The following is an 11,357-nucleotide window of genomic DNA, read 5'->3' on the forward strand; positions in this document are numbered from 1 at the left end:
GGACCAGCCCGAGAGAGCGCCCCCCTGCACCCTCCATTCACTGTCGTTGTGTCAGCAGCTTTGTCGGGAAGTCCTCCGCCCCGTTAAGTGTATCTGCTTCTGGAATCCTTCCACACAGTGACCTGCACGTGTGCGTGTTCGAGAAAGACGATGGAAAGCCAGATGGCAGGGGGCACGAATGGCATCGATTTCTGCACACTAGGCATGTTTATCATCGGTCAGGGTCCTCCTCGAGCCTCCGATGCTGGACATTCACTCAGTATCAAGTCCAGATGAAATCGAATTTCCTCCTCCCAAACCTCCTGTCAAGGACATCATCGGCGGCGCAGGTTCCTACTCTGCGCTGGGAGCCCGATTGTTTGCACCGCCCCCACGCTCCCGAGCAGTCGGTTGGATTGTGGATTGCGGCTCCGACTTTCCGAAGGAGCTTCGAGCGGCGATTCACTCTTGGGACACGGGCGTCCTGATACGCGAGACGCCGCAGAGAGTCACCACCCGTGGATGGAATGGCTACGGAGAGCACGAGCACAGAGGTACTTTGGGCCCGCCCATGCAGGTCAGATCCACAATCTTCGATTTCTAATCCTATGCAGCGTTCCGCTATCTGACCCCAAAATTGCGTCTCGATCATGAGGCGCTGGCTAACACACGGTTGCTCTGGTCCAAGTCTTTCCATCTGATCTGCTCACCTCTGCGCTGCATTGACCTCGTGGAGAATATACTTGCATTGCGCAAGAAATCTCCGCCGGTGGGGTCCACACCCGACCCTTTGTTTATCTGGGAGCCAGTACCAGACCTTTGCACGCCCGCGGAGTTTGAGAATTGCTTGAAAGCGCTAAAGTGTGTGGACGTCGTTAGTCCTAATCATTCTGAACTGGGCGCCTTCTTCGGAGAAGACACAAACGGTGTCAACCATGTCGATTATCGATTGATTGAGCGGCTGTGTGATCAATGGCTGGCAAGTGGGATTGGTGTCAATGGGAAAGGCGGTATCGTGGTACGTGCTGGCAAGGATGGATGTCTTGTGGCGTGCCGGTCCTCTCGGAGATGGATACCTGCGTATCATCAGTCCGCAGACAAGGTGGTCGATCCCACAGGAGGAGGGAATGGTTTCCTAGGCGGTTTAGCAATGGGCCTGGTTCGAGGTAGTGCCTCCCCTGGGGTCCATAACCTCGAAGAAGCTGCCATATGGGGCTCAGTATCGGCCAGTTTCGCCATCGAACAAATCGGTATGCCGACACTATCGCAGTCTCCGCAAGGCGAGTTGTGGAACAATGTTCGTGTCGAAGATAGACTCTTTGAATTCAAGCAGCGGCTGGGAACATATATACAGCCCTAGGTATAATCCCAGAGATAAACCTTGTGATCCCCTCCTCAATGGATCCCCCACGACCGTCTTGCTTCCGTTTATGCTCCCCTTTCAGCAGCCAGTTTCCTCTCGTGCTCGACAATCTGTTTGCTCCAGCTGGGGCTAGGTCAGTCCTCGTTCCTCGGAAGTTGCGCAATGGGTTCATACTAGCGGCTCGGGAAGAATCTGTTCGGTTCCGGCATCGTATCGCGGTATTCTCGCTGTGCGCTGATTGACCAGACGGCCGCGCATATTCCTGTGATCACACCGGCCATAATCATGGTGTTGCTTTTCCAGTTGGCGGGTTGGCAGTACCAACCACCGGCCGGCGACCAGACGTGCTTTGGGTACCTAGCGAAATCAGGAACTCCGATGTTATACTAATTGAGTCTCCAACTTACGGGATCTTTCCTCCTCCACCCATGCTGAAGAGTGTACGTGCGTGGATTGGGTATCTTGGAGCTCACGGCGTGACGTGAGGTTGAACCTTCCCCCAATCGAGCGGGAATTGCTGACTAAGTGGTGTCTTGGCGGCTCCAGAAATTTTGGCAATGTCGCGAATCCGCGCCAGTGGACCACACACGACTTACATCCCGATTGCATGCCTTCTGGTGCCCGTGTTTAATCCCCATTTCCTCCTCTCCCTTCTGTCCCTCCTCCTCCGTGGTTAATGAAGCGGATACGCATCTCGAGATGCGGCACCCAACTGCTCGCTCCCTCCGCTCCACGGCGCCCGTTCTGTCCCTGCACAGCTTCACTCCAGCAGACATGCACGCCTCATAACCATCGCATACAGAGGCGGTTACAAACGACCGCTGCCGCCTTCAATGCCGCCGACACGGAGGAGCTGCTTCCTCCGACCGAGACCGTCCAATCGATAGAGCAGCAACAGCAACCCCAAAAACAGCCCCGACGACCGCGCAAACTCTCTCTCGAGTCCCTCCCATCACCTCACCCATTGCGAGCAAGGGAATCTGTGAAACTCGCCGCTCTCCGCAGCCGCCTCTCTCTCCCTCAACACTTCCCCCTCCCCACCCTCGCCCGGACGCTCGTCCACCCCTCCGCAGACCCCGATCCCGCCTTCAATAATGCCTCGCTCGCCATGCTCGGGTCCAACATCCTCAGCTACTACCTCAGCGAGCACCTCATCTGCAACTACCCCCGCCTTCCCATGGCCATCATCTTCGCCGCCCACGACGCCTACATAGGCCCCAAGGCCCTCGCCACCATAGCCGGCGAATGGGGCATCGAGGCCGCCGCGGAACCCGGCGGTGAAGTCGACCCAGGACTCCTCCAATTCCGCCGCCTCAATGCCGGCGACCCTCTCCCCGCCGAGCTGCGGAGACGCACCCCGCATAACTGGAACGTGACCACCACCCACCGCATCCTGCGCAGCGACGAATTCGGCTCCGCGTACAGCGGCCCCAGCAGCCCGCAGCAGTTGGCCCGCAAACCGATTCCCGTGGAGGAGGCGGCGCAGTCGTTTGTCCGCGCCCTGGTAGGTAGCTTGCACCTGCACCTGGGGCGGCCGACGACGAAGCGCTTCTTCCGCGACCACTTCCTCTCGCGGCACCTGGATCTCTCGACGCTGTTCGATTTCCGCACCCCGACGCGCGATCTCTCGCGCCTGTGCGCCCGCGAGGGGTTCGAGCCGCCCGTCGCGCGGCTGATATCGGAGACGGGTCGGGCGAGCCGGCATCCCGTGTTCGTCGTGGGCGTGTACTCTGGCAGGGACAAGCTGGGCGAGGGGGCGGGCAGCTCGCTCGACGAGGCGAGGTTCCGGGCGGCGGCGGCGGCGTTGAAGAGTTGGTGCTTGTATAAGCCGCTCGACGTGACGGTGCCGAGCGAGATGGAGGGGGTCGAGGAGGGGGATGCGGCGGGTGCGGCGGCGAGGAGGTGGAGGCCGAATATGGTGGATTGTGGCGAGGTGGTTGTGTAAGATATGTCCCGTTTTTGTTTTTTGGGCGGGAGGGGGAGAGAGACTCGGAGGGGGAAAGAGATGGGTGGGGGATCGCGAAGCTTTCATTTCGAACTTGTGTTTATTCGTGAGAAATGAGAGAAGATGGTGTGTGGAATTCCTGGGGGTCTGGAAGAGGAAACGGTATGGAGAGGAGCAGAGGAGCAGAGCATGCAGCAATCTCCCCCGGGATCTACCTAGCAAGGGAAAGAAGGAGAACGGCATTGTTGTTCTTTGTATGTACGATGATGCATGGAAGAGGAAACTAGTGCGCTCGCAGGAGGAGCGAGCAGCGCGAGAAAGGGGCATCTACTGTATCTGTATCATACGTTATGGGATGTTGGCTGGACTTTTAAATTTCTGATACATGTCATCATAGCAAGGACAACCACCCCGCGAGAAAGGGGGAAAGGGGTCTGTAGGAATAAAGTTATTTATATGTATTACTGTATTTATCTGGAGGATAGAGATATTAAGATATTGTGTGCGCTGTGTGTCTTGTGCTGTTCATGTAGACTCGGTGGTGGACCATGGACCACGACATTAGGGTTCAACCCGGGCGGAGAGGAGGAAGATGGGATTCTGTGGGCTGTATGCGGTTCGGACAGGAATGAATCGTGATAGTTGTGTGTCTGAGTCTCTATCAGTATTCAATAGGTGGTAGAGTACCTAGTAGGCAAAGCTTGGGAACACCGCCGCCAAAGTCCCGCTCCTAAGATGGTTGAGCTTGACACATATGAGGCTGGGGGAGATCATTGGAGAGGTAGTTGGCCGGTGGAGTGGCATTTATCGAGACATTGTCATAGAGTTTCCCTCTCTCCGTGGTGAGTCAAAGTGTAAACCATCACTGCAGTGCCTTCAATCCCTACAGACCTTGGGAGTAAAGGATCTCTCGATGACAAGTCCTAACCCTATAGTATACTAGCGAACAAATCCATTGGGACCTATTGCCCCATCTCCGCCCCATCTCCTCGTTCTCGTTCTTCCACCTCACCTAATAGCCAACCTAAAACCCAACCAGGAGAACTGATTTCACCTCGTCCTCGTCTCCGTACCTGGCTATTACCGCCGGGAACTGTAGGCAAGAAAAGACGTGAAAACCCATGGAGGAACCTCGTCCCAACCCCAAATCTCCAAACCCATATACCATCTCTGATAACGCTGCATCCTGCATCATTCCTCCTCCCTTCCTTTGTCAATGTGTGCTGTGAGCAGCCTTCTCTTTATATGTAGAACGTCCCGTATGCATTCGTAACCTCGTAATCATTCTCTCATACGTGAAAACGTGGAACGAAAGTGGAGAATCTGACTCATTGTACCTCAGTAGAAGGAGCCAACCAAAGGACGAAATTCAAGGTGTGCACGAGATACGCAAAAGGGGGTATCAAAATGCCTTCCCGAACAAAAGAAATGGAGAAGAAAATGGACGGGCAGAATTGGGAACCGGGCCCTTTCCTATAATTCCTTCGTCATCCTTTGATGGATTCGCTTCGTGGGTGCCGTATCCTCGGTGTGCGTATTCCGTCGTTATTTCCGCTGTGTCCCTGGCAGAGGGTGCTTGACGACTAGCCCTGCGGTCTTGTTTCGAAGCGGTTCGCGCCCTACCGCACCGATTTCGCCTCTTAAGGGTCGTCCCCACCATCATAATTGCTCCGTGATTCGGATTCGGATTGTCGTCTGCCCTCCCTACACCTTGTCAAAGGTGCTTGCCATCACCACCCTGATGCCTGCTCATATCGTCTCTCTTGCTGCTGAAAATACCCATCGAAGATGCTCAACTCTGGCTTCTTGCTGTCAGCTCCATGTGTAACGCCGTTTATCGCGTCGCCGTTGACGGTCACCATAACCCCATTCCCATTCACCACACCCAAAGCGGACGCAACCTTCCCGCTGAAACCTCCCTCATCGAGACTTCGCCTGCGCCCACCCGTGGCCGTCCCGTCTCCCAGCTTTGCTAGAATTGAGACCAAGCTTCGCATCTTCAGGCGATCCTTGGGTTCGGGCACGATCATCTTCGGTATAATCTGAAGCCAGTCGGCTTCTGACTTCAGCTGTCGCTGTTTTCGACCTGATCCGATCACCCCGTTCCGCAGTCCGGAGTTGACTGTTGCCAGGAGCCGGTTCCGCCAGTTACCAACCCGATCCAAGTGAGCATGGAAGGACGCGTCTTGCGATGACCCTGCCCTGTACTGCGTGAAGAGGGCCAGAGGCTGGTTCTGGATGACTGTCATCATCGACAGGAAAATGCAGCCAAGAGAGAAGACATCGGCGGGACGCTTGCCACGAGAGATGATGGCTTCTGGCGCGGCATAAACGTAAGATTGGTCTTGGAAGTAGGAGTGGATCTGATCGTGACGTAGAGGACTCTTCACCGAGGGACCAAACGAGTCACTCTGATTGCCGATACCAAAAGGGGCCAGATAGATCCGGGTTCCGTCAATGAGGATCTTGCGAGGTCGGAGGCTACGGTGGCATATGGATTGTATTCGGCCGTCGACGCTGATGGACTGCGAATGCAGATATTCCAATGCTTGCGCAAGATCTCGCATCCAGTCCAGCAGTTGTTTCGAGCGGTTTGCGTCCACTCCTGTTGCACACAAGTAATCATCTAGGCTGTACTGAGCCTTGGCGGTGATGATCCCAACGTGACTGGGTTGAGAGTAGGAGCAAAGCAGCTTTGCTATATTCTTGTGGTCGAATTGCTTGAACTCATTAATCTGCTTCAGCAGCGCGGCCTTTTGCGAGGGCCGTGTCACGACGAAGCGCTTCCGCACAAGGACACGCTCGTCGCTGTTTCCCAACAGTCGCACCTGGTCAGCACTCTTCTCGGGACTGTTACCGGACCGGATGAGGCTGATGTGCTGCAAGGGAAGCGTTTCGCGGGCGGCTAGATCCACGTGAGCTCCGTTCAGGGGCAGCTCTCTCGCTGTTGCACGCCACTGTTCGTCCACCACTCTTCTGGCGTCAGCAACGATTCCCTGTAAACGTTCCTCATGGAAAGGCATATTCTCGTCTCTCAAGTCGAAGAAGGCCGCTTGCCTCCAGGAAGCCACGTCGTCACAGACCACAAGGAGTAAAGCAAGCCTCGGGTTGGAGAGGGTCCAGCGCCACACTTTCTTCAACAGAGCTGGTTCCCACCCCTGTCGACGTGACATCTCATAGAACCATCCAGAGAGCGATTGGCCCTGGGATATCAAGGAGGAGTTGATGAATCCATTGACCAACGGTGGGAAGGAAGCCGTGGTCTGTCGGTATGGATTGGGTGACCCAGGGAAGTTGGGAACAGGTGAACCTGGATATTCCATACCTCTGAAAGAATCACCCGTTGACGACGATGGCGGCGGAGACATGGGGATGAAACCGGCTCCTGGGTGGATCGGTCGTAAAGGTTGAGGGGCGACGGGCGTAGTGGATCTGCTGGTGTACTGGGGGGTGCGGTTGGGACTATCTCTGGGGGAAGATGAGGTGGAAGTGGTGGAATTGGTTGAGGTGGTCGAGCTTGGGCTGGTCATCAGACTGGACCAAGGGTTATTGGAGGTAGTTGGAGTGTTACTTCTACTGGTGGTGGAGGAGACAGAGGAGGCCGTGGGGGATGGGGGTCCCCGGTTGTACCATGTGGGTTCTTCGTGTAGGTTGACCATGGACATGGTATGTTGGAGGTTATACTGCGGCCTCTGATAGTCGGAGGTCGACGGCTGGTGCGGCAGTCGCCAGGGGGAACTGGAATGCTGCATTGCTGGGGAAAGCTGAACAGCGCAATCTATCAGGTGAGCAGGAAAAGGAGCAATAGGCAGCGAGAGAAATGGTGCAAAGCTGTAGAGGACCAGAAGTGCGGAGGGAGCCGGGCTGCTATTGGGCACAGAGCGTGGAGAGCAGCCGAGCAACAGGCCAAAAAAGCAAATGGGGCATATCAGTAGGAGAGGGGAAGCGTGGAGGTCAGATCAGTCGAAGGGAAAGTCGGACCCAGGACATCAGTCCGTATTAGATGTACAGCGTGGGCGACGAAGCACGACACATTGGGGTGGGCTGCCAGCAACCCAAGACGCTGGTAGGCAGGCAGGCGACGTCGAAGGTATGCGAAGGCTATTGATGTGCTGGCAATTAAGTCGTCTGCATTTCCGAAGCCCATGATTTAGCAGAGGTTAGACAATCTCTGCCCTCGGTGTGCGGAAGTTGGGCGAGTGCGACGAGGGCACGAGCACGCATGCGGGCTAGCCCTGACGCATGCTATGTGGGTGACGATGATTCGCCTCTTTGGCTCAAAGGACGCGGACTGCAGCTGTTCGCAGCCCCGTGTGGTGCCAGATCATCGAGTATTTTCTGAATCTATATGCACGCGATCCGTCCCGAAAGGAGCAGTCCAGGAGGAGGCCCAGGAGCAGTCCAGAAGCGGCTGTTGATTTGATGCAGGGCCGCAGGTGGAGGACAGACTGCAGAGGGGCAGAGCAGAGGTTGTATGGCCCAGTCGCCTTCTCCAGTTGGAGAGTGTTGGAGGCGTAATAATAATCATGGCTGTGAGAGGTGACATGTTGTTATATACCTGCTGCGGTCGTTGCACGGCACACAAGGGGACCCGCAAAAGGCGCAAATGTTGTGCATGCCACACTCCAACAAACCCGATGCATTCACCGAATGCTGGGGCAGATGGATGGCTGTTGAGCGGACCGGATAACAATTTTTCCGAGTCTGTCAATGATTGGCTAGGAAAACCAGATGGCTCGGAATGGGGAAGCGCCGTCCCAAGCTTGGCGGCGATATTTGGACTGCTAAAATAAAATCAATCTTGCCTAGCACGAGGACAATGGCGGGTACAACCTGGATCATTTGGTTCTGTACGCCGTAAAGAGAGTTGCGGTTGGATGTTGGCTCTTCTCCCTACGCGCCGTGTGTCGGACTTGGTAGACTACCATGGCGCGGGCAGCATGTGGTGAGGTACATGTTGTGTAGTGTATCGCAGTCGGCGAGGAGTGAAATCCCGTAGAGATCTGGAGAGGCTCTTGTGGCGAGTGCGGCACAGCGGTAGAGAATTGGAGGCTCACGACGCGTGGCAGCACGGGAGGATGCAGGGCGGAGGGCAGGGTGGTGGACGGGTGGGAGAGAGGTGAAAGGGTGGGTGAAACTCTGACGGAAGGCCGCCAAGCCCCAACGGCGCACTCTGGTTGGCCCGGGTGCTGACTCAGCCATTTCCCGACGCGCCTCCTGTCTCGCCTGTGCTACTCTCCGCCAAAAACTCAACACCAATCGTCTCAAGTCCCGGCTTCATCTTCATGCTGGCCGCACCCCATTTTAGGCCCTTCCCGGCCACCAGATCCCATGCCCCGACTACACATTGGCTGGCTACGTACCTCGCACTAATCCATGCGGCTCCATACAGCCTGTTTAAGCTTAATCTTAGTCCCTAGCTGCCCGTCCTGCATAATATCGCCAACCCTCCCCGTCTCACTTCGAGTCGCAAACCCGTCTCGACCCCTTCGTGTCATTCCAACTCCTGTGCTGGTGCTACTCACAGAGTCGGCGTGGGCCCCTCTAATCACGCCACGGTGAACCCACAGGTGGAACTCTGCCGCCCTCATTCTGAACACTCCCTTCTCCTCCTTGTCACGTCCTTAATCTTGCCATGTCTGCACGCGGCGCCCGTTTCCCATGACCGTTTTCTGATTCCCCTGCTCGCGCTCCTTTGTTTCTTTCCGCTTTCTCTTCTCGAGCCGTCGTCTTTTCTCTCCGCTGCTGGGCAGTGCGGGCCTACTGCTTGCCCTTTCCAACACCTATTCCTCTTTAATACAAACAGTCTGCATCTAATACTACTCGTCCATTGTCGCAATGATTTTCTCCAAGACCCTCCTCGGCTTCTTACTCGCCAGTCACGCTTCAGCAACCTCCCACGCACTCTTCTCCAGAAGTCATGATGCCATGGAACACCTCCAACGAGACACAAACCTAGTGGCCACCCTCACCCGCCGACAAGATGCCAACCCAGCCGACACAGCACCGAGAATCTCCACTACGCCGGCCTCGGGAGACGCAGCAATGGCAGACCTGGCAAAATGGGAGGCAGAGACGAAGGCAGCCTGCGATACCGCCATGACCGCCCTCAACGGCCGCGCATCCAACCCAACCGGACTCGGCGTGTGCTACAACCTCCCCTTTCTCGACAACTCCACGGGCGTCTTCCTCGCCGAGCTCCGGCTATACAACATCACCGCCCCGATTGATCCTTGGCGAGGCATAGCTGCCGCCGACATTGATCTGGCGCTTTCGTACTCGGGAGCCACGGTGCAGAATATGCCCGGCACGTTTCAAAAGCGTTCCGCGCCGAACGGCAACAACCCTCTCTCGAGACGACAGAACAACAACGCCCAAACGCCCGAGACCTTGAAGGTCCTCATGTACGTCGGCCAACTCAACGCCAACCTCATGGGCACCGCAATGACGCAGTATGTGTGCCCTCCCTTCCCACTTATCATCAACATGAAAAAAACTAACAACTCCTTAAAGAGAAATCCTCCAACCCCTCCTCATCCCCATGATCGAACTCTCCTCCCGCTCCCGCCCGGACCTCAAAGCCGGCCTCACCTCGCAAGACGCCTCGTTCGTCAACGGCGTCTTCGCCGCCCAAGGCCCCACCGTCACCGACGAAGCAGCCGCCGCGGCCTCGGCCTCCGCCCTCGTCGCCACGGCCGTCCCATTCGTATTGCCCGGTACCGCGCTTGCGTTTTTCCCCGTTGGACTGGTCATCACGTGTGTGTGGACGGCATTGTTCCTTTTGTCGGTGGGGCTGGGGACCGTGGGTCGGATGCAGTTCCGCGAGCAGTATCGGAGGAGGATCAAGAGGGAGATGGCGGCGGGGTTGAGGACGATATAGATCTGTCTAGTTCACTCAGGCTTCGTTTTTTGGGTTTATATCGAGGGTTGTTTTGTTTCATTTGCTGTGTTTTAGCATTATCCGTCTTCGATTCGCTACCTGCTTATTTTTGTATATAATATGGGGGTTATATAGTTATATACCCAGGCTGGTCCATTTACCCTCTCCTCCCGCCTTGCCGGCACTCACTCTCCACCCTCATACTGCCCTCCTGTTCACACCTCCCACCCCTGTACTCCCTTCCTCCCTTCCCACCCGGTCGCGAGAAGTGTAAATGGCACGTCCAAACCCCCGGACTCTTACACGCACCCATGTAGATCCTCGCATGGAGATAGTTGCCAGTCGCGTAGGCGGTAGATGGGGAGGAGTGTGAGGATGTGGGGTTGCTGATGTCGAATGTGAGGATTTGAACGGTTGGGATCTGTGTCTACATTTACATTTACGTTTTGGTTTGTGGTTCGGGTTTTTGGTTCCGGTTCCGGTTTGTGTTTGTGTTTGCGTTTGCGTTTTGGCGGCGGACATGAAGGGGGTGTTGTTTTCGGCGGACGCTGGACGGACATGCTCGTGGTGTTGGTGGTCAAGAGACGCCATTGGTCGGTCCTGGTAAGTACGTACCTGACGGTGCAGTTTTGCGGATGTAGTAGACGTTGTAGATGGTGAAAGTTGGTTGATGGAGTGTGGTATATGCGATGAAGGGGCGGGATTTTCTTTCTTGTCAGTGTTGTTCTGGGGGTGAATTGTGAAGTACATCCGCAGTTCGTTGTTTATGGGTTCCCAAGGATTCTGGTGAAACAAGGGCTGGGCAGTAGACGCGACGGAAAACCAAGAAAGCCCGAGAAAAAAGATGCCTTATCCGCAAGGCATAGGATGCAGGAAAATCGTAGGATATCATACCTGCCGAGAAGAGATTTTCAATCCATTCACGGCGGTACCCATCAACGAATGAACCTTGTTTTCCAGAATCGCCAGCCAGGTAGTGAAAGCCCGAGTGTGTAATTACCAGTCCGACAACAGGCGGGCAGGGTTCCAATGCTGGCATTTTGGAGAGTGACAGACCCTATCTATATTGGTAAAGTGGAACACGGGAGCATGGACGAGCTTCACCCTGGACACAGTCATCGTTCGCACTTGCGCGGAGCGCAATGGGATTAGTAGTAGCAATTCTTCACAGCACCTAGGAAGAAAGTAGT

The 11,357-nt window shown here is 55.7% G+C and overlaps 6 protein-coding genes across 6 annotated transcripts; 3 read left to right on the forward strand and 3 right to left on the reverse strand.

Annotated features, from left to right (window-relative positions):
• Positions 1 to 85: 85 nt before the first annotated feature.
• Positions 86 to 1,350, forward strand: EI97DRAFT_430390 (Ribokinase-like protein). Its single transcript, XM_033797681.1, has 2 exons — positions 86 to 533; positions 594 to 1,350. Exons 1-2 carry the CDS (start codon positions 242 to 244, stop codon positions 1,337 to 1,339), a joined length of 1,038 nt encoding a protein of 345 aa, XP_033656832.1. The 5' UTR covers positions 86 to 241; the 3' UTR covers positions 1,340 to 1,350.
• EI97DRAFT_171806 (uncharacterized protein) lies at positions 1,279 to 1,907 on the reverse strand. Its single transcript, XM_033793424.1, has 3 exons — positions 1,750 to 1,907; positions 1,517 to 1,699; positions 1,279 to 1,465 (listed from the first exon to the last, which is right to left on the reverse strand). Exons 1-3 carry the CDS (start codon positions 1,770 to 1,772, stop codon positions 1,408 to 1,410), a joined length of 264 nt encoding a protein of 87 aa, XP_033656833.1. The 5' UTR covers positions 1,773 to 1,907; the 3' UTR covers positions 1,279 to 1,407.
• Positions 1,908 to 1,926: 19 nt separating this feature from the next.
• Positions 1,927 to 3,731, forward strand: EI97DRAFT_430392 (ribonuclease III). The gene has a single exon (XM_033797682.1). The coding sequence runs from the start codon at positions 2,019 to 2,021 to the stop codon at positions 3,285 to 3,287; it is 1,269 nt and encodes a 422-aa protein (XP_033656834.1). The 5' UTR covers positions 1,927 to 2,018; the 3' UTR covers positions 3,288 to 3,731.
• A 1,018-nt stretch (positions 3,732 to 4,749) lies between these two features.
• Positions 4,750 to 7,127, reverse strand: EI97DRAFT_171898 (kinase-like protein). The gene has a single exon (XM_033793426.1). The coding sequence runs from the start codon at positions 7,037 to 7,039 to the stop codon at positions 5,018 to 5,020; it is 2,022 nt and encodes a 673-aa protein (XP_033656835.1). The 5' UTR covers positions 7,040 to 7,127; the 3' UTR covers positions 4,750 to 5,017.
• Positions 7,128 to 9,002: 1,875 nt separating this feature from the next.
• Positions 9,003 to 10,301, forward strand: EI97DRAFT_171922 (uncharacterized protein). The gene is made up of 2 exons (XM_033793427.1): positions 9,003 to 9,739; positions 9,801 to 10,301. The coding sequence occupies exons 1-2, from the start codon at positions 9,126 to 9,128 to the stop codon at positions 10,165 to 10,167; spliced, it is 981 nt and encodes a 326-aa protein (XP_033656836.1). The 5' UTR covers positions 9,003 to 9,125; the 3' UTR covers positions 10,168 to 10,301.
• A 1-nt stretch (position 10,302) lies between these two features.
• On the reverse strand, positions 10,303 to 11,356 carry EI97DRAFT_171923 (uncharacterized protein). The gene has a single exon (XM_033793428.1). It carries the CDS (start codon positions 10,915 to 10,917, stop codon positions 10,366 to 10,368), a length of 552 nt encoding a protein of 183 aa, XP_033656837.1. The 5' UTR covers positions 10,918 to 11,356; the 3' UTR covers positions 10,303 to 10,365.
• Between the last annotated feature and the right edge of the window lies 1 nt (position 11,357).

This window comes from Westerdykella ornata, assembly GCF_010094085.1.
Source record: "Westerdykella ornata strain CBS 379.55 unplaced genomic scaffold EI97scaffold_3, whole genome shotgun sequence".
Taxonomy (NCBI): domain Eukaryota; kingdom Fungi; phylum Ascomycota; class Dothideomycetes; order Pleosporales; family Sporormiaceae; genus Westerdykella; species Westerdykella ornata.